The sequence below is a fragment of the Alternaria incomplexa genome, assembly GCF_024043165.1.
Source record: "Alternaria incomplexa strain BMP 0042 chromosome Unknown scaffold_7, whole genome shotgun sequence".
NCBI lineage: Eukaryota > Fungi > Ascomycota > Dothideomycetes > Pleosporales > Pleosporaceae > Alternaria > Alternaria incomplexa.
The window spans coordinates 701,174-716,478 of NW_026249856.1; the positions used below are offsets into that span (position 1 = coordinate 701,174).

Genomic DNA, 15,305 nt, shown 5'->3' on the forward strand with positions numbered 1-15,305 from the left:
ATGGGTATCTGATGTGGGGTGCTGTTGATACAGGAGGCTTGCGGGGACGGTAAACACGCGAAAACGCGGTCGCGCTGTCCGAATGGGGAAGTAAGTGTGGGTCTGTGCACTCCATCCAAGCATCACGCGAAGAACAGCCGGGAGCTTCACACTGAACACGGCCACACAAAGAACAGGCAGTAAATCTTAACTCAATAGATGCTGATTAACTTCCAAAACTATCTTACACGCTCTTTCATCCCAAAACACTCCCGAGGTCAAGATCAACCCCATGTTCCGCCACCACCTCTGCCAGCCCTCCTCTGCGCACTCAATCTCCAGTCGTCTTCACCTGCAAACTTGTTGTGCAGAGGCTGAATCCTCTCAGCCTTCTTTCGCTTACTCAACCTGTCTGTTGGCGCGACCTTGAAGAAGGTTGGCGCTGCTTCAACAAGCCACTTCGGCTCGATAGCACTGCAGAAATGCATATATTCTTTCGTCGTCTCCACGAGTGAGTGGTATATGACGTGTTCAGCAGGCTTGCCAAACAGTGAGGAGGATGGATGCAGGTAGACGGGTGTGCCTTCAACAAGCGTCTTGTAACCCTCGGCAGGATCTTTGCGTGCGGAGTTGCGGAAGAAGCCCGAGCATAGCGCTTGCCGAACCTTGATCGTGTTGCGACCGCATGAAACGACTTGATGCTTGTGTCGCGCCATAATTTGCAGTAACTGATTGCGCACGTCGCGCACACGCTGCATGTTCTTGGGTATAACAAAGTTCTCTTGACACCATGGCGTACTGAATCCACCCTGTTTCCAACCATTGTACACATTGAGAAGGGTGATATGATCGCCAGAAGGGTCGTTGAACTTCTGCTTCTTCTGGTCGGCTTGTTGCTGCTTGTCGCGTGGACGATGAAAGACGCTCTGAGTAGCGCTAATCATGGCGACAATGGTCAAGATTTCATCTGAGCATTGAAGCTCAACGGATTTGATGAGTGACTTTGACAGGGATGGATCCATTGGGAAGTCAGCCATCTGTCGACCGAGACGCGTTAGCAGGCCTTCGTCGTCCAGTGCGCCCAACTGATACAGCTCCTCCAGGGCTGTCAACATGGTATTTGTAGGCGGTGGATCCATGAAGTCGAAGTGTAACAGATCGTTGATGCCCATAGCCTTGAGCATCAAAATCGTGTTTGACAAGTTTTGGCGCTGGATCTCCGGAATCGTAGTCGGCAACATTTCGTTCTGGAATGCGGCCTCAGTATACAGACGGAAGCACTTTCCGGGTCCTGTTCTACCTGCTCGTCCACTCCTTTGGCGAGCCTGGGCTTGCGAAATCGGGGTAATCTGCAAACGATCCATTCCTAGCTTTCCATCATAGGAACTCTGTTTGACAAAGCCAGGGTCCACGACATAGTAGATGCCGTCTATAGTCAGACTGGTCTCAGCGATATTGGTAGCAATGACGACTTTGCGCGTGCCGTTGGGTGCAGGCTCGAAGATACGAGAGGCCACTTCCGACGGCAAGGCACCGTAAATAGGCAGAATCATCAATTCTGGTACGTTTGGACCCAAAGCTTTCATACGCTCTGAAATGATCTCGCATGAGGAGTCAATCTCCTCTTTACCTGTCAGGAACAGCAGAATGTCACCTGCTGGCTCCGTCAAGTGGATCTGCATGACCGTGACCAGCGCCGCGTCGAGGTAGTCCGACTCTGGCTCTTTACTGTACATAACCTCTACTGGGAAAGTACGACCTGCAGGGAAGTTAGTATTCGTCTCACATACACTTCGTGGAGTCAAGACTTACCTGGAATTGAGAAGATGGGACACTTGTAGAAGTACTCCGAGAACTTGTCGGCATCCAAAGTGGCACTCGTCACTATGAGCTTCATATCCGGGCGTCGTTTGAGTGTCTTCTTCAGCAGTCCAAACAAGACGTCAGTAGCGATTGTACGTTCGTGGGCCTCGTCAAGCATGATGCAGCTGTACTTTGACAGCATGGGGTCCAGCAGGATCTCACGCTGCAAGATACCGTCCGTCATGTACTTGATACGGGTATCTGGCGAAGTCTTATCCTCGAAACGAATCGTGTAACCAACCTCATTACCGAGAGCGCAGCCAACCTCCTCAGCGACACGCTTGGCAACACTCATGGCTGCTACACGCCTAGGCTGGGTACAACCGATGACCAGCTCGTTACCGTAGCCAGCCTCGGCCAAATACTGGGTCATCTGCGTGGTCTTTCCGGATCCAGTGTCACCGACCACAATCAGGATCTGGTGCTTGGCGATAGCTTCAAGAAGTTGGTTCCTGAACTTGAAGACAGGCAACGACTCTCGTTGCTCCTTGATGCTCATGTTTGTACGTTTGCCAAACGAGGTTTCCTTACTGTTCGTGGAGATCTTCTTCCACTCCGGTAACGCTTGGCTGGGCTCGTTCGTGCGGGTGTTGCGAAGATCGCTGGCGAATTGCCGTTGTTGGGCCATTGGATCGTTCCACTGGCTACTCAAGTCGACATTCGCTGCCTCCTTGGCGGCCTTTTCTTGGGCTTCCTGTTGTTTCAGGTCACGACGTTCCTTCGCCAATGTATCACCAGCCATTGCAGCGCGGTTGAGCGAGCCATCAGGCGCTTTGACAACTCGAATCGGTGACAGCTCCAGGGATTGCTTGGTCTGACCCGCCAAGAAGGGTGGCTCTTCCTCACGGACTTCGATATCAACATCTTCCTCTTCTTCGAAACCACCTTCGCCATTGATGTGCGCGTTGAAGTCCTCGTCGATGTCGGGGTAGTCGGATTTTGGTATAACACCAGAAGCAATGAGTTGCTTTATCTCCCAACGTTCTGGTGAGGTCATGCGCTTTCGCATTCCGTTCTTGCGACTGTTGAAACCGTCCTCCACGACTGGAACGGAGCTGTCAAGCCCTGGTATTCCTCCAAGTCCCTGGGAGTTTGCGCCTGTGCCGAACGAGGCGATGCGTTTGCCAGGATCAAGATCTTGACCGGTCCGCTGATCCACCTCTTTCATCGAGAGCGAAATCCTGTTGTTCTCATTCTTGATGACTTTGACCTTGACCTCTTGCCATCTCGATACGAGGTCGGAAGGGTGGTTCACCCGACCCTCCATCATTTGTGTGACGTGTACCAGCCCATCGACCTTGCCCTTCACGCCTTGTAGATTGACGAAGCATCCGAAATCCTTGACACCTGTGACCTTGCCATCGTACACCTTGTATAACACGGGCTCGTCGTCAAGCTCGGGGGTAGGTGGTCGTCGGAATTCGTCTAGATCTTCATCGCGGTACTTCTTGCGGCTTCGTTGCTTGTTGTTTGGCTTTACGGTCCGCGTGCGGCCAAATTCGTCCTCGAAGACCAGCTCGTCGTTCTGCGGTCTGCCTCGTCGCGGGCTCCTCGATCGCGAGCGAGAGTACGACCGGTCTCTCTGTCTGTGTCGCTTACTCCTGCTCATGTCGTCGTCGCTGTCGTATGGGCTCATGCTTCTTTTCCGCGACCTCTCCTTGGGCTTGCTGCTTGGCCCCTTCCCTGCCAGTCCCTCCAGCATCGCAAACGTATCGTCTAATGCGTCGATCTGTGTTGGTTCCTTCTCGGGCTCGTCGTCTGCCACCTCGTATTCCACGTCCTTGTCCGGTATCGCCAGGCCCTTGAAAACGCGCGTTTTGCGGTCTGTCGCATCGGTGCCGTTTTGCCCATTTGCGCCAGCTTCTTTGGTTCCCTTGTTCTTGTACTTTGGATGAAGCGTCAAGATGAGACGGTCAATGCTCTCCACCAGACTCTGGGGGAACTCTGCGCCCATGGCCTCCAGCTGGTTCTTGAAGTCTGTGACGCCTTTGCATGTCGCGTGCTGATCGATAACGAACTCGGCGAGCGTCTTATCCGAAACACCAACGTGATTCTGGATTTCGGAGGTGACCTTCGAGACGAGCGATAAGAACTCGAGGTTCGCGAGATCGTCCATGGCTGCGATTTGGCTCGCGGCGCGCTTTCTTTGGAATGTTGGAGTGTAGGATATTGTCTGCAAACTACATCCACTTGAACAGATGCAAAGTGAATGGCCTAACGTCAACGTAGGCTTCCGGGTGTTCGGCTTTTTTTCTTGTACGATGTGACCTCGTCCGCGGCGCGCGTTCGTTTGGATAGTCGGGGTGTAGGATCTGGGGATGCCGTGGTCGCAAGGAGGATTTTGGGTATTATCTGGTTTGGAGATGTCGCGCGAAAATGCTACGCGACGACTATGTCCTCCTCCCGGTGTGGCTGCGACAGAGTGGTGTGAATGGCTGAAGGTGTTAGATCGTCAAGAAAGTTGATGCGGCTCGGCGGCGATTTCGCGCTAGGCTCCAGTCCCCGCGCTGGCGCCGTTCCAAGATTCCACGATGTCCTACATCCATAGATCTTTCGACCACCGACATCCAATTCCTCGCCCGCATCGCTTAATCCTCCAGCTGTCTCAGCGTATCTCGTGATACTCACAATCACTGTCACGATGGTGTTTGCACGCATACACCAGTTTATCCAGAGGACGCACGAGAGAATGTTACAGCAACCCTTGAAGACTACGTTCATCCTGCTCCTCTTCAATTACGGAGGTTATCGATTCATCTCTCACTGGAACCCGATACTCGAACGAGCGCGCATAGCCAAGCAGGCGGAAATGGGACAAGCGGGCACAATGAGTGAGGGCACAAAGGCGCATACATACGCTCCGGACACTGCTGCAAGGACGCGAGTGGAAGCTGGACAAAAATCCGGCGGAAGTTCGATTCAATGGATGAACGTGAACGGTGTACCCATCCCATTCATCGGACCCAAGTCGACTAATTGAGATCGACATCTTGCTGGTGTATCGACAAACGTTTGACTGGATCTCGTCATGCGTCGAACGTAAGCCTTGGCTTCATTGTATCGCAACCATGGAATTCAGTAAAACCTCATCTCAACAACCAACGCACACCACAATCATGTGCTGCTGGTGCCTAGAGGGGCGTTTTCAGCAAGTGCCAGCTATCAGTGGGTTTTACAAGGTGCGGCCCGCACGTAATACTGGCATCAGATATCGCAGTGTTCGAGCGAGGACACTTGGTTGAGATACTGTGCTCTGGTATGGGGACTATAAGAACCGACAGTGGAACAAGGAAGAATTGGAAACGTCCTTCCATGGTGTTGCGATAGTATTATCGCACAGCCGCAACTTCCACGTTAACGAGGCCTTTGTTTCATCTCGCTTTGCGATTCAATGGAAGATTCGAGAGCATCTGCAAGTCTGTTTCTCAATACACCGACTTTCAGCAAGAATGAGGGGTGGTCAATATCCTGGAAAGGGCCGTCGGCGTTATAAGGTGGTCCGAGCACCACGATGTTGAATTCGAAGCACAGGATCGCGTCAAATTGCATCATCTCACTAGCGTCGATCCCACTCCCAGTCCAACTCCAGCATACCAGCTGTGATCTGGTACTGTAAGTACAGTGAGAGAAGAGCTCTTGGCTTTACAAATCACGGCACACATGACTTGGAAGGCGGGATCCCAAAACACAACGGTTTTCACACTTAACTTCCTCCGTATGCATCAACTTCGCAGTGTTGGACTTGCAGCTTCGGTATTTTGTGCCTTGCATGCTCTGATCGCATGCGGCTGTAGCTTGATGCTAGTCGAATGCGGCTCAGCGTCAAGCTCGATCGGCTGTTATATTGTGTGCGATGGCGCAATTGGCCCGATATGGCAGTAACTCACGGTGACATGAATCACACGTATACTGTACTGAGGTAGTACATATAAGAGGGCTTCTCTTCTTTCTAAGCGTTCTTCAATCATATACCATTTCCTAGAGACCTTACATTAACATATTCTCCCTTCATCGATTGAGGACACACCATCCACAAGCATCCACTGGCAGCCACATCCCACTGCCATACTTCTTGTATTGCTATCTAGAAGCACGTCTCATCTGAGCGGTAATAACCTAACTCTGTGGACTGCACAATACTTGTCATCACACGAAAATCTTATTTATCCCGGCAACAACGATGGCTCCAGGACTCGTCGAACCTCACTACCAACCCACCGCTACGTCCACATCTCTCCCAATACCAAAGTCTAGCAACGCCCACAGCTACATCCCCGGGCGTACCACTGTCAAGAAGCATGCCGAACCGTACAAGTACGAAGATCTACGACCACACTTTCCCAACATCACATGGCCGGCCTACACTGAAATTCCCTACGCCGACAAAGGCCAACTAGGCGATCCCAACTTCAAGAACCTCCTCGCAACTGCCACAGACGTGTTTGACTACAATCCAAAGATCGGTACTGAGATACGTGGCGTTGATCTAGCAAACCTCACCGATGCTCAGAAGAACGACCTGGCTCGACTGATCGCTACACGTGGGGTTGTGTTCTTCCGGAACCAGAAAAACTTCAGCATCGATGAGCAAAGGGAGCTGGGAAAGTACTTTGGCGAGCTGCACAAGCATGCCACAACTGGTGTACCGAAGCGAGAGGGATTGGAGGACGTTCACGTCATCTATACCGGCGAAGATAGCCCAGACCTAAGGGCTTTATTCACACCATCGTTCCTCTGGCACTCTGATGTAAGAACTCTACACCGCATCAAAAGAGACACAAGTTTTATTGACCCGAACCAGGTAACATACGAACTTCAACCTCCCTCCTACACATCCCTCAAAGTTCTCACCGGCCCACCCCGTGGCGGCGGCGGCGACACCCTCTGGTCCTCCCAATACGCAGCCTACGACATGCTCTCACCCCACATGCAAAAGTACCTCGAGTCCCTCACCGCCCTGCACTCCGCAGAGTTGCAAGCCCAAGGCTCGCGCGATCTCGGCCGGACAGTACGTCGCGAGCCCGTCACCACCGAGCACCCACTCGTTCGGACGAACCCCGTTACGGGCTGGAAGAGCATCTTCTTCAACCCTGGCTTTGTAACCAAGATTGTTGGTGTGCCAAAGACGGAGTCGGATCATATTATCAGTTTCCTGACGGAGATTGTGGCGACTAGTCCCGAGGTTCATGCTAGGTTCCAGTGGAATGAGGGGGATGTTGCGTTTTGGGATAACAGGGTTACGGTATGTTGAGTCTCATTCTCCAGAATGATGCACTGCTGACAGCAAGTAGAACCACTCTGCCACTTACGGTTTCGCGCCTCATCGTCGCCACGCTGTCCGAGTGACTGTTCGTGCCGAGCGGCCATACCTCGATCCAAACAGTCGGTCACAGGAAGACGAGTTGAGTGAGAAGTATGGGATACGCAAGGCAAACAAAGATGGAAGTGGCGTTGTCAACTACAACGACTGAGTGATGAGCATCCCATGGAACAGCGTGCGGATGGTTTTGGGTTTCGATGATATGAGCGTTCTTTAGCGAGCATGTGTTGGTAGCGCTAGTGTGCATATAAACAAGATTCTCACACCTTCTCTTCTTCCTTTCCTTCATTCCAATATACGTTTCAGTTCTTCAAAAACGGTTATGTTAACGTCTCATGAGTGGAGAGCGAGTTGAGCACAAAATTGCAATTCGAACGCTCCATGTTTGAACTCTCCACTTTCTTACACCGTATTCTGATTCACCGATGAAGTCTACCAAAAGATGGACAACATCAATGCATGTTCTGCTGTGGCCAAGAAGTGGCAGCCAAGACTGGAAACGCAAAAGCGATGTTTGTGGAAAAACTGGGTCGGAGTTCTTGCTTCAAGTCACCAAATTCGGGGTTCGGAAATCATGCGTTCTCGGCAGTCATCCACAAGTTCTTCCTACCCGCCGCGCGGCGGCCATATAAACCAGACTTGTGACGACCCTCCTTCTCTTTGTCATCAGTTTCTGTGTTCGATTTTTCCGAAATCGAAGAAAATTCCCGTTATGTGTGGGCGAGTCTCAAAACCCCGAAAACAAAGATCACATGGAAGAAAGCGAGTGCGAATAAAATAGAAGGAAACCCCTTTATGTTTGGCCGGTTGCACCAAGTAAAAACTCACCAAAAAGTCCAGGTCATCGGGCCATGTCTGCAGGTACATCAGTCCTGTTTACACCAAGAGAGCGGCCCTGTAGACCACCTCAAAAAGCTCCTCGGTTCTTCCTGAGGGGGTTTTTTTTTGACAGACGATCAAAGCCAAACTGAGCTATCGAATCGTACAACAGCCTATCTTACGTCCTCTACTTCTCTTCTTCATCACACACCGAGCTGAATGTAAACACAACACTAAGGCCATTGTGGACGAGTACATGTGTTGTAAACAAGTCTGTCTGAAAGTTATAATGAACGCAACCATGTCTGTGAACAGCGAGATTTAGAAAAGGATGTGCAAAAAGCTCAAATTTACGGTCCCATGGGATCAGGGTTTGGTGAATTAGTTCTACAGATGTGGACACCTTGTATCGCTGGTTAAGATGTGATTGTGATGTCTTCGATGTCTGCATATGAATGCGGTCATTAGTCTACAGTCATCAACTACACGCATACATCAATTCAACAAGACAATACATGTATGACCGCCATTCCCTCGCCCACATTGGCATACCGTGCCAAGACAAGCAGCCAACAATTTGAACCGCTACCAACGCCAATCCAACCATACACACCGATATTGGTTCGGAATATCCCTATGAGGGCCACTTGGGCAACGAAGTTTTTCCCTGGTTTACCTGACTGAACCGCCCAGAAGGTCGCCGCCGCCTAATAATGCACGTGGCCAGTACAATCAAGGTTGCGAAGACGAAGAAGACAATTTTCACAACACGCCAAACCTTGGCTGCAGTCGAGAGTGGTGCGCTTGACAATAAGTCAGAACCGGTGTGTCAAGAAAATGGATAAATTGAAGATTGTTCGGATCGAAGTAGGACGAAGGACAGACGGGAGATTGAGCGCTTATTGCTCCTTTTCGTACCCTGCTGGCTTCTCCATGCCTTGCATTTCGTAGAAACGAGATGTGCCTGTGACGTGTTAGTATATGAATATGGGCTAGGGTACTGGCAACTTACAGCTGTATCCATTCCAGTCAAAGTTGTCCTTGGGGTTGCAAGAGCATTTGTGGTCGAGGCGGTATTGCTCGCCTGTTGGGCAATGTGTGAATGGGACGTGGTAATAGGCGATGTCGTTGAAGAAGTGAATCTCGTCCTTTTGTAGTAGCAGACCAGCAGCAATGGAGTGCACGGGAGCATCGCCCCATCGTTCGTAGAAGAAACCACCAGCATGGTCGAGCGAGGTGAAGAAGTCGATGTAGGCGTCGGAGCGGAGCCAGTTAAGGTTGCCGATCTCGAAGTTGGACCAGAAGTGGCAGTGGTTGTAGGTCTCACCGCCGTCGTCACTAAGGAACTTCATGCCGTTGTCCTTGACAATGTGCTGGGGGTAGTGCTTGGTGAAGTTCTTGGTAGCATCCCAGAGGGTAGGAATGGTCTCGACGTATTCGTAAAGACTGAGGGTGAAGCTGTACTTCTTCTTGTTGTCGGCCATGAACTTGAAGGTGTCGTAGTTGATGTCGCAGTAGAGCTCGACGCTGGGCTCGACGCGCCAGTACCACTCGTAGTCGAGCATCAAGGGATGGCGGAAGAAGAAGCCAGACTCGTAGCGGCACATGTGTCGGTAGCTGACGGAGTCGCCGTAGATGATCTTCTTCTCCTTCATTGTCTCGCGGACCTTGGCGGCCTTGTCCTGGTCAATCCACTCGGGGAAGGACCAGTGCTCTTTGGGAATCTTGCCGTACTTGGTCTTGCCGGACACAAGAGCAGATGTAACCTTCTTGAATTGGTCGTCGAACTCGTCGTCGTTGAGGAAAACCCAGTCGTAGTGGAACTTGCGGTTGAAGCGGTCCTCGACTTGGCGGATGGACTTGGCGATTTCCCAGACATCGGAGTTGCGGGCGAGGGTGACGAAGGTTGCGTTCATGCGGTCGCCGGGGGCAGTCGCGGGGGGGAGGCCCTCCTGCTCGTTGGGCGTAGTGCCAGGCGCAACTTGTTGGACTTCATCGTTGGCGACGGGGGCGTTGCCCTGGGGAGGAGTCGCGGGCGACTTGTTGTCCTGGTAGACTGGCCAGCTTGCGGAAGGCACAGAGGACGAGGAGCCGATGAAGTAGAGGAGGACGAGGGCCTGGGTATGGTCAGTCGCTGCTTCCGCAACCGTCACACGATGCCGGCACGTACCACTACGGCAAAGACAAGGTAGCGGATATACCGCTGGTTGCCGGCCATGGCGAAATGGCCCTGAGGCTGCTGCTCTTTGGGCTGCTTCTTTTCGGTGACGTCGGAGCCCTCCACTTTCGCTGCTCAATTGCCTTTGCTGCGGACGGCGTGTGGGGTACGGAGGAGGCGTGATGGAGGTGTGAGACGTCTACGGGTAGCCCTAGGGGTGGTGCCGGACGGACGCTGTCGGCGCGTTGGTTCCCCGGAGTGTAGGACTACAGAAAAACGAGCGGATGCGAGACGCGGGGAATGCGCATCAGCCAGTCGTCGAGGTTGAGGTGGCAGGCAACGTTAGGGATGGAGGACACGAGGTGGATAGGAGTCGTTGACGGGCGCCGTAGTAATGTAGCCACTTCGCAGGGAGTCGGATTCTTTGGGTAAGGCCGGGCCTGGCCGCCAATTGGGAGCAAGCCGCGATGGAGCCAACCTGGGTTCGCAGTACCACAGGCACAACCTCGCCCACCCACTCCGTCGCCGTTACTGTACCCTGCGGCGTCATTCGCCTGTCGCGAGTTATCTGCCCATCTGCCGCCATTTATTCGTGGGTGCGCCCATGCGACCGCCGCCCTGCCAATCTGCCTTTACTTAGTAGCCCAACGTCACCACTTTCGCGTGTTAAATATCACTTCGACCGCCGCATAAACACCACCACACCACCCCCACCGCCGGGTTCCGCCCACCATGTCTTTCTTTGGCTTTGACCCCAGCGGCCCGAGAGACCGCGGCCACGCCTCCAATGCGCCCGGGTTTGGCCAGCACGACGCCTTCGCCGCACTGGGTGGAGGGGCAGCCGATGACGATGTGTAGGTCGCGTCTCACGTAGCCCACAGCTCCCACTTACCCCATCCACAGCATCGACTTCGAGGAGACGTACGACGGCCTAGGCGACCAGCTCGACGACGATGCCGATGACCTCAACGACGACACCTTCGGCGGCGGCCCTGCCACGCAGCAGTCGGTCGGAAAACACTTCGACTTCGCCGGCCAGACCTCTGCGGTATCAAACACGCTGCAGGAGGAGCAGATGCTGTACCAGGCCCGTCAGAAGTACCCCCAGCAGCAGCAGCAGCAGCAGCAACAGCACCATCAGCAGCAATACCAGCAACAGCAAACCCAACAGTACCAGCAGAGGCCACCCGTCCCCCAGGCGTCGAAGCCAAACCGCACTGGCTACGAGAGCTACAAGGATCCCGAGTACATCCCTCAGCTGGAGGCGCGCGCCGACATCTGGGGTCTCAAGCCCAAGCAGCCCGCTGCGCAGAGACAGCCTTCGCCGCAGCCCCCTGCCGCTTCGCAACAGCCCGCGCCCACCAGAAAGGCCATGAGCATGGAAGAGGTCGAGGCCATGATGCGCGCTCAGTCAATAGGTACCCCTCCAGTGCAACAAGCCCCGCCTCCAGGCTTTCCAGGATTTGCGCAACAACAGCAATTCGCCCAGCAGCAGCAGCAGCAGTTTCCCCATGGACAGCCCCAGTACCCCGGCATGCCAGGACAGTTCGTGCCCCAGATTCTGCAAAGGCCTCAACAGCAGCAGCCCGCTCAACAAATGCCGCCTAGACAGCAACAGCAGCAGGTCCGCGCTGAGCTCCCCGACCAACCCGTCCGATCCCAGCCGCCCCAACAGCCCACCATCCTACAGCGACAAAGGCCCCAATCCAACGAGCCCGGCGCTCAGCAGCAGCGCCAAGCAACACCCCAGGCTCAGGCTCAGGGTACACCCACCCAGCCTCGACAGATCTTGCAAAACCCAAACCGTCTGTCAGGACAAGGCCAGCCTATTGTTCAGAATGCTCCCCAGGGTCCTCGTGGTGTTCCAGCAGGACACAACCGCGGTCCGTCGTTCCCAGGAATGGTCATCACCCACCCCGAGCAGCTTCTTCAGCTATCTGAGGCCGAGCGTGCCGCCTTCCTCGAAGAAGATGCTAAGCGGGCCAAGCGGAACCACAAAATTGCTCTCCTAGCAAAAGACAACGGCCTGATGACGCCACAGGACAAGAACTTCATCACCCGAATCCAGTTACAGCAACTGATGACTGCGACGGGCAACTTGGAGGAGAGAGGACCTGAGGCAGCTATTGCAGAAGACTTCTACTACCAGGTCTTCACCCAGATTCGGGGTGCTCCACGCCAAAACCCACAGCAGCCAGCAAGCCAATTTGCTCAAACATACCTGTTCCAGACCAACAACAGGTTTGGCAACCGCAGACAAGGCCGAGGCGGAGACAACCACATGCAGCGCATGGAGCAACAGATTCAGCGCGCAGTCGAGGCGGCCAAAGCAAGACCAAAGGCTAGGCAGCTTGTTGTGGAAGGTAGTCTTGGAAAGATTGCGTTCAGCAACTCCAAGACCCCTCGACCACTGCTCAACCTGAAGCGGCCAGAGACAAACGATAAGCTGCCGAAGAACCACCGGTCTTCCATCGCTGACCGGAAGGAGGCTCTTCGCAACATCGAGGCGGTGTACAAGACACTCATGCAAATGGAAGACCACGAGCGGGCAATGCCACCGCCGATCCAAGAGAGCAGCCCTCCTGAAGCCATCCAGGCACACATGGAATGGCGTTCGAAGATCGAAGCGCTCCATCAGCAACTGTGGTTGAACACAAAGATCATGGAGCCCATTAACCCTGCGTATGTTGTAATATTCCCAACCCCTCTTTCTTGCTAACAAACTCTAGCACACCGCATCCGTTCATCTCCATCCTTTCACACGCCAAGGGAAAGAAGGTACTTCCACGACTTTTTCGCCACATCAACGAGCAGGAGCGCATTACCGTCGTCACTATGATCGTTGTCCACCTAGATGCCCTTTCCGTGGTCGGCCGTGCTATCGCTACGCCCGAGGAGCCTTTGAGTGCAGCGATCCGAGAAGAGGTTGACCTTTTCTCTAGCACTGTCATGTCGCCTCTCCACGCGCACATCTCCGAGGCGCCGTTGAACATTGTCATCGGCCTCCTTGGTCTTGTTCTGGACCGCACCAACCTCCACACTGTGGCTCGAAGCAGGATTGGTCTCACTCTCCTCACGTTCCTCATCTCTCGCGCCGAGCTTCTTAAGCAGTCAGCTCCCGAGATGGTTACCGACTGGCAACAATGGACGGCACTTTACAACCGTCTGTTTGACGTCATCGAACCTGTTCTTCCTTATTTGTTCCCAGGAACTATCAACGACACCGACGACATGTACATCTGGCAGTTCCTGGCTGCAATGGGTGTGGGCGCCAGTCCCGAGCAGCAACAGAGGTTGGTGCTCGGCGTCAAGGACCGCGTCATGGAGACGGTATCTGTTAGCAAGGCTTTGCCCGCTGAGATGGCAAGCGCACGTACGGCCAACGTGAACCTCTTTATGAGGGCCATCGGTCTAGATGTGGAACTGCTTGGATGAACACGTTTGACGATCAACATTTGAGCCATACCAACGCCATCCAGACGCCACGCATCGCCCTATGCAGGCGGCCGATAGTCGGAGTACGAAGTTCATGCCCAAGGGGTTGGACGCCACCGCACTCGAAGGTGCAGTACCAAGTTACACACCCATCGCTTGGATGTGGTGTGGACGTTGCACAATTCGCGCAGAGCGAAAGATCTGAGAGCTGGCAGCGGTGAAGTTGGGTGTGCGGGTGGGCGTTGATGTCGTGCTCATGATGATGAAAAGGCATCGGTCGGCGCGTTGACGACGTAGGAGGAATGTCACCTTATGATAGAACAAAAGCGCCTTCATTCAATATTCGAATATATGCATTGATTTCATGCAACCTTCCTCGCCTGTCAGTGTCAAGACCCTTGAAAATGTCTTTCTTCCGCGCCCGTGCACTTGCGGTTCCCTTTCGTGACGACACCCTCTCTCGCTTGTCTAGAACGATGAACTTGCTTTTCTCAACGCCACCTGCGCAGCGTGCGGACTATTCTCCACAGCGCTCAATCATGCTTTGCGCAATTTCCCCTACGCCGCTGTACCAAATAATGGAGTGGAGAAGCTCGATCATCCACGCCGCCTGGCGCTGGCCATTCGCCCTTGAACGCGACGGCTTGCGAAATCAGGGAAAATGCCGCACCGGCCTCACCAACAGCTTCAAAGCCTTGATGTTCGAAACATGAACCTCGCATCGGCGGATGCCCAGTCTGTTTGCTTGCCGAGATAAGTGGCGCGAAACCGCGATGAAGCATGTTTGTAATGATGGAGCATGTTTGGGAAGACGCGCATCAGGTTGGTTGGTCCTGGAGAAACTGCAAATCCGATCCCGCAACATGACAGTTAAGCTTCGCCGCGGCTGCTTGTCTGACATCCCGGATGTACGAGAGACATGGGAAGACTTCCGGCTTCTCGAGTTGCGGGTTGGCGGGCCCTTTGTTTCATCCATGAGGCAACGCCCAGTTAGCTTGTCTGGTCTTGGCATTGCGAAACACCGTCCCCCGGGCTTCGTCAGCTCACCCGTTCATGCTCGTTGACGGCATGACCGCGCGTCGTCAACTTCAAGCGACTCGGCGAGAAGAGGCGTACCTCTCCAGAACACCAGAGCAGCCACAATGGTCAGTTGAAATGAGGTGGCTGACAGAAACAACTTTCTAGCATCACCAGGCGCAAGCTAGCACTACCGTTCGAGAGCCTCTCGTGCGACTCTGACGTTTGTCGGTACCACGGTACTGAAACGTACCTGCAGTCGGAGCCCTGCCTGATGTTAGCTCTCTCCACATTTCTTCAACAGCGTCAAGCTGGACGCGTAACGACCCCCATTGCCTTATCGATACCTCTCCGAGGAGGCTCGAGATGCTTTTGGACCAATCACATCGCTGTCTCTAGACCCATAGTCCCCGTTTCGCACGATTAGTAGCCAACTAGACGGGCTTCTAGATTTCTGTGCCTGAAAAACTGACAGGAGCTAGGCTTGATGTTCCCCATGGATCATCGACAATGCAGCACGCGTAGCGTTTTGTCTGCTGCCGCGTGGATCTCAGCTTGGCCTTGAGTGTCGAGTTAGCGCTCCCAGATCATTCATCATGCGTCGGCATCGGTTCGGATTGCAGGCTCAGGTTTCATCCTTCTCGAGTTTCACTGTCTCTACATCGTTGGTCGCATAGACGTTCCTTCTTTAAAAGCACTCTTTTCGCACCCTCC

General features: G+C 53.6%; 4 protein-coding genes across 4 annotated transcripts; 2 read left to right on the forward strand and 2 right to left on the reverse strand.

Annotated features, from left to right (window-relative positions):
- Positions 1-263: 263 nt before the first annotated feature.
- J4E90_005422 (uncharacterized protein) lies at positions 264-3,958 on the reverse strand (the record flags this gene model as incomplete). The annotated part of the gene is made up of 2 exons (XM_051434975.1): positions 264-1,738; positions 1,792-3,958. 2 exons carry the CDS (start codon positions 3,956-3,958, stop codon positions 264-266), a joined length of 3,642 nt encoding a protein of 1,213 aa, XP_051290999.1.
- Positions 3,959-6,022: 2,064 nt separating this feature from the next.
- J4E90_005423 (uncharacterized protein) lies at positions 6,023-7,313 on the forward strand (the record flags this gene model as incomplete). Its single annotated transcript, XM_051434976.1, has 3 exons — positions 6,023-6,589; positions 6,644-7,084; positions 7,134-7,313. 3 exons carry the CDS (start codon positions 6,023-6,025, stop codon positions 7,311-7,313), a joined length of 1,188 nt encoding a protein of 395 aa, XP_051291000.1.
- A 1,567-nt stretch (positions 7,314-8,880) lies between these two features.
- Positions 8,881-10,199, reverse strand: J4E90_005424 (uncharacterized protein; the record flags this gene model as incomplete). Its single annotated transcript, XM_051434977.1, has 3 exons — positions 8,881-8,945; positions 8,994-10,098; positions 10,152-10,199. The coding sequence occupies 3 exons, from the start codon at positions 10,197-10,199 to the stop codon at positions 8,881-8,883; spliced, it is 1,218 nt and encodes a 405-aa protein (XP_051291001.1).
- Positions 10,200-10,871: 672 nt separating this feature from the next.
- Positions 10,872-13,574, forward strand: J4E90_005425 (uncharacterized protein; the record flags this gene model as incomplete). The annotated part of the gene is made up of 3 exons (XM_051434978.1): positions 10,872-10,993; positions 11,043-12,821; positions 12,869-13,574. The coding sequence occupies 3 exons, from the start codon at positions 10,872-10,874 to the stop codon at positions 13,572-13,574; spliced, it is 2,607 nt and encodes an 868-aa protein (XP_051291002.1).
- Between the last annotated feature and the right edge of the window lie 1,731 nt (positions 13,575-15,305).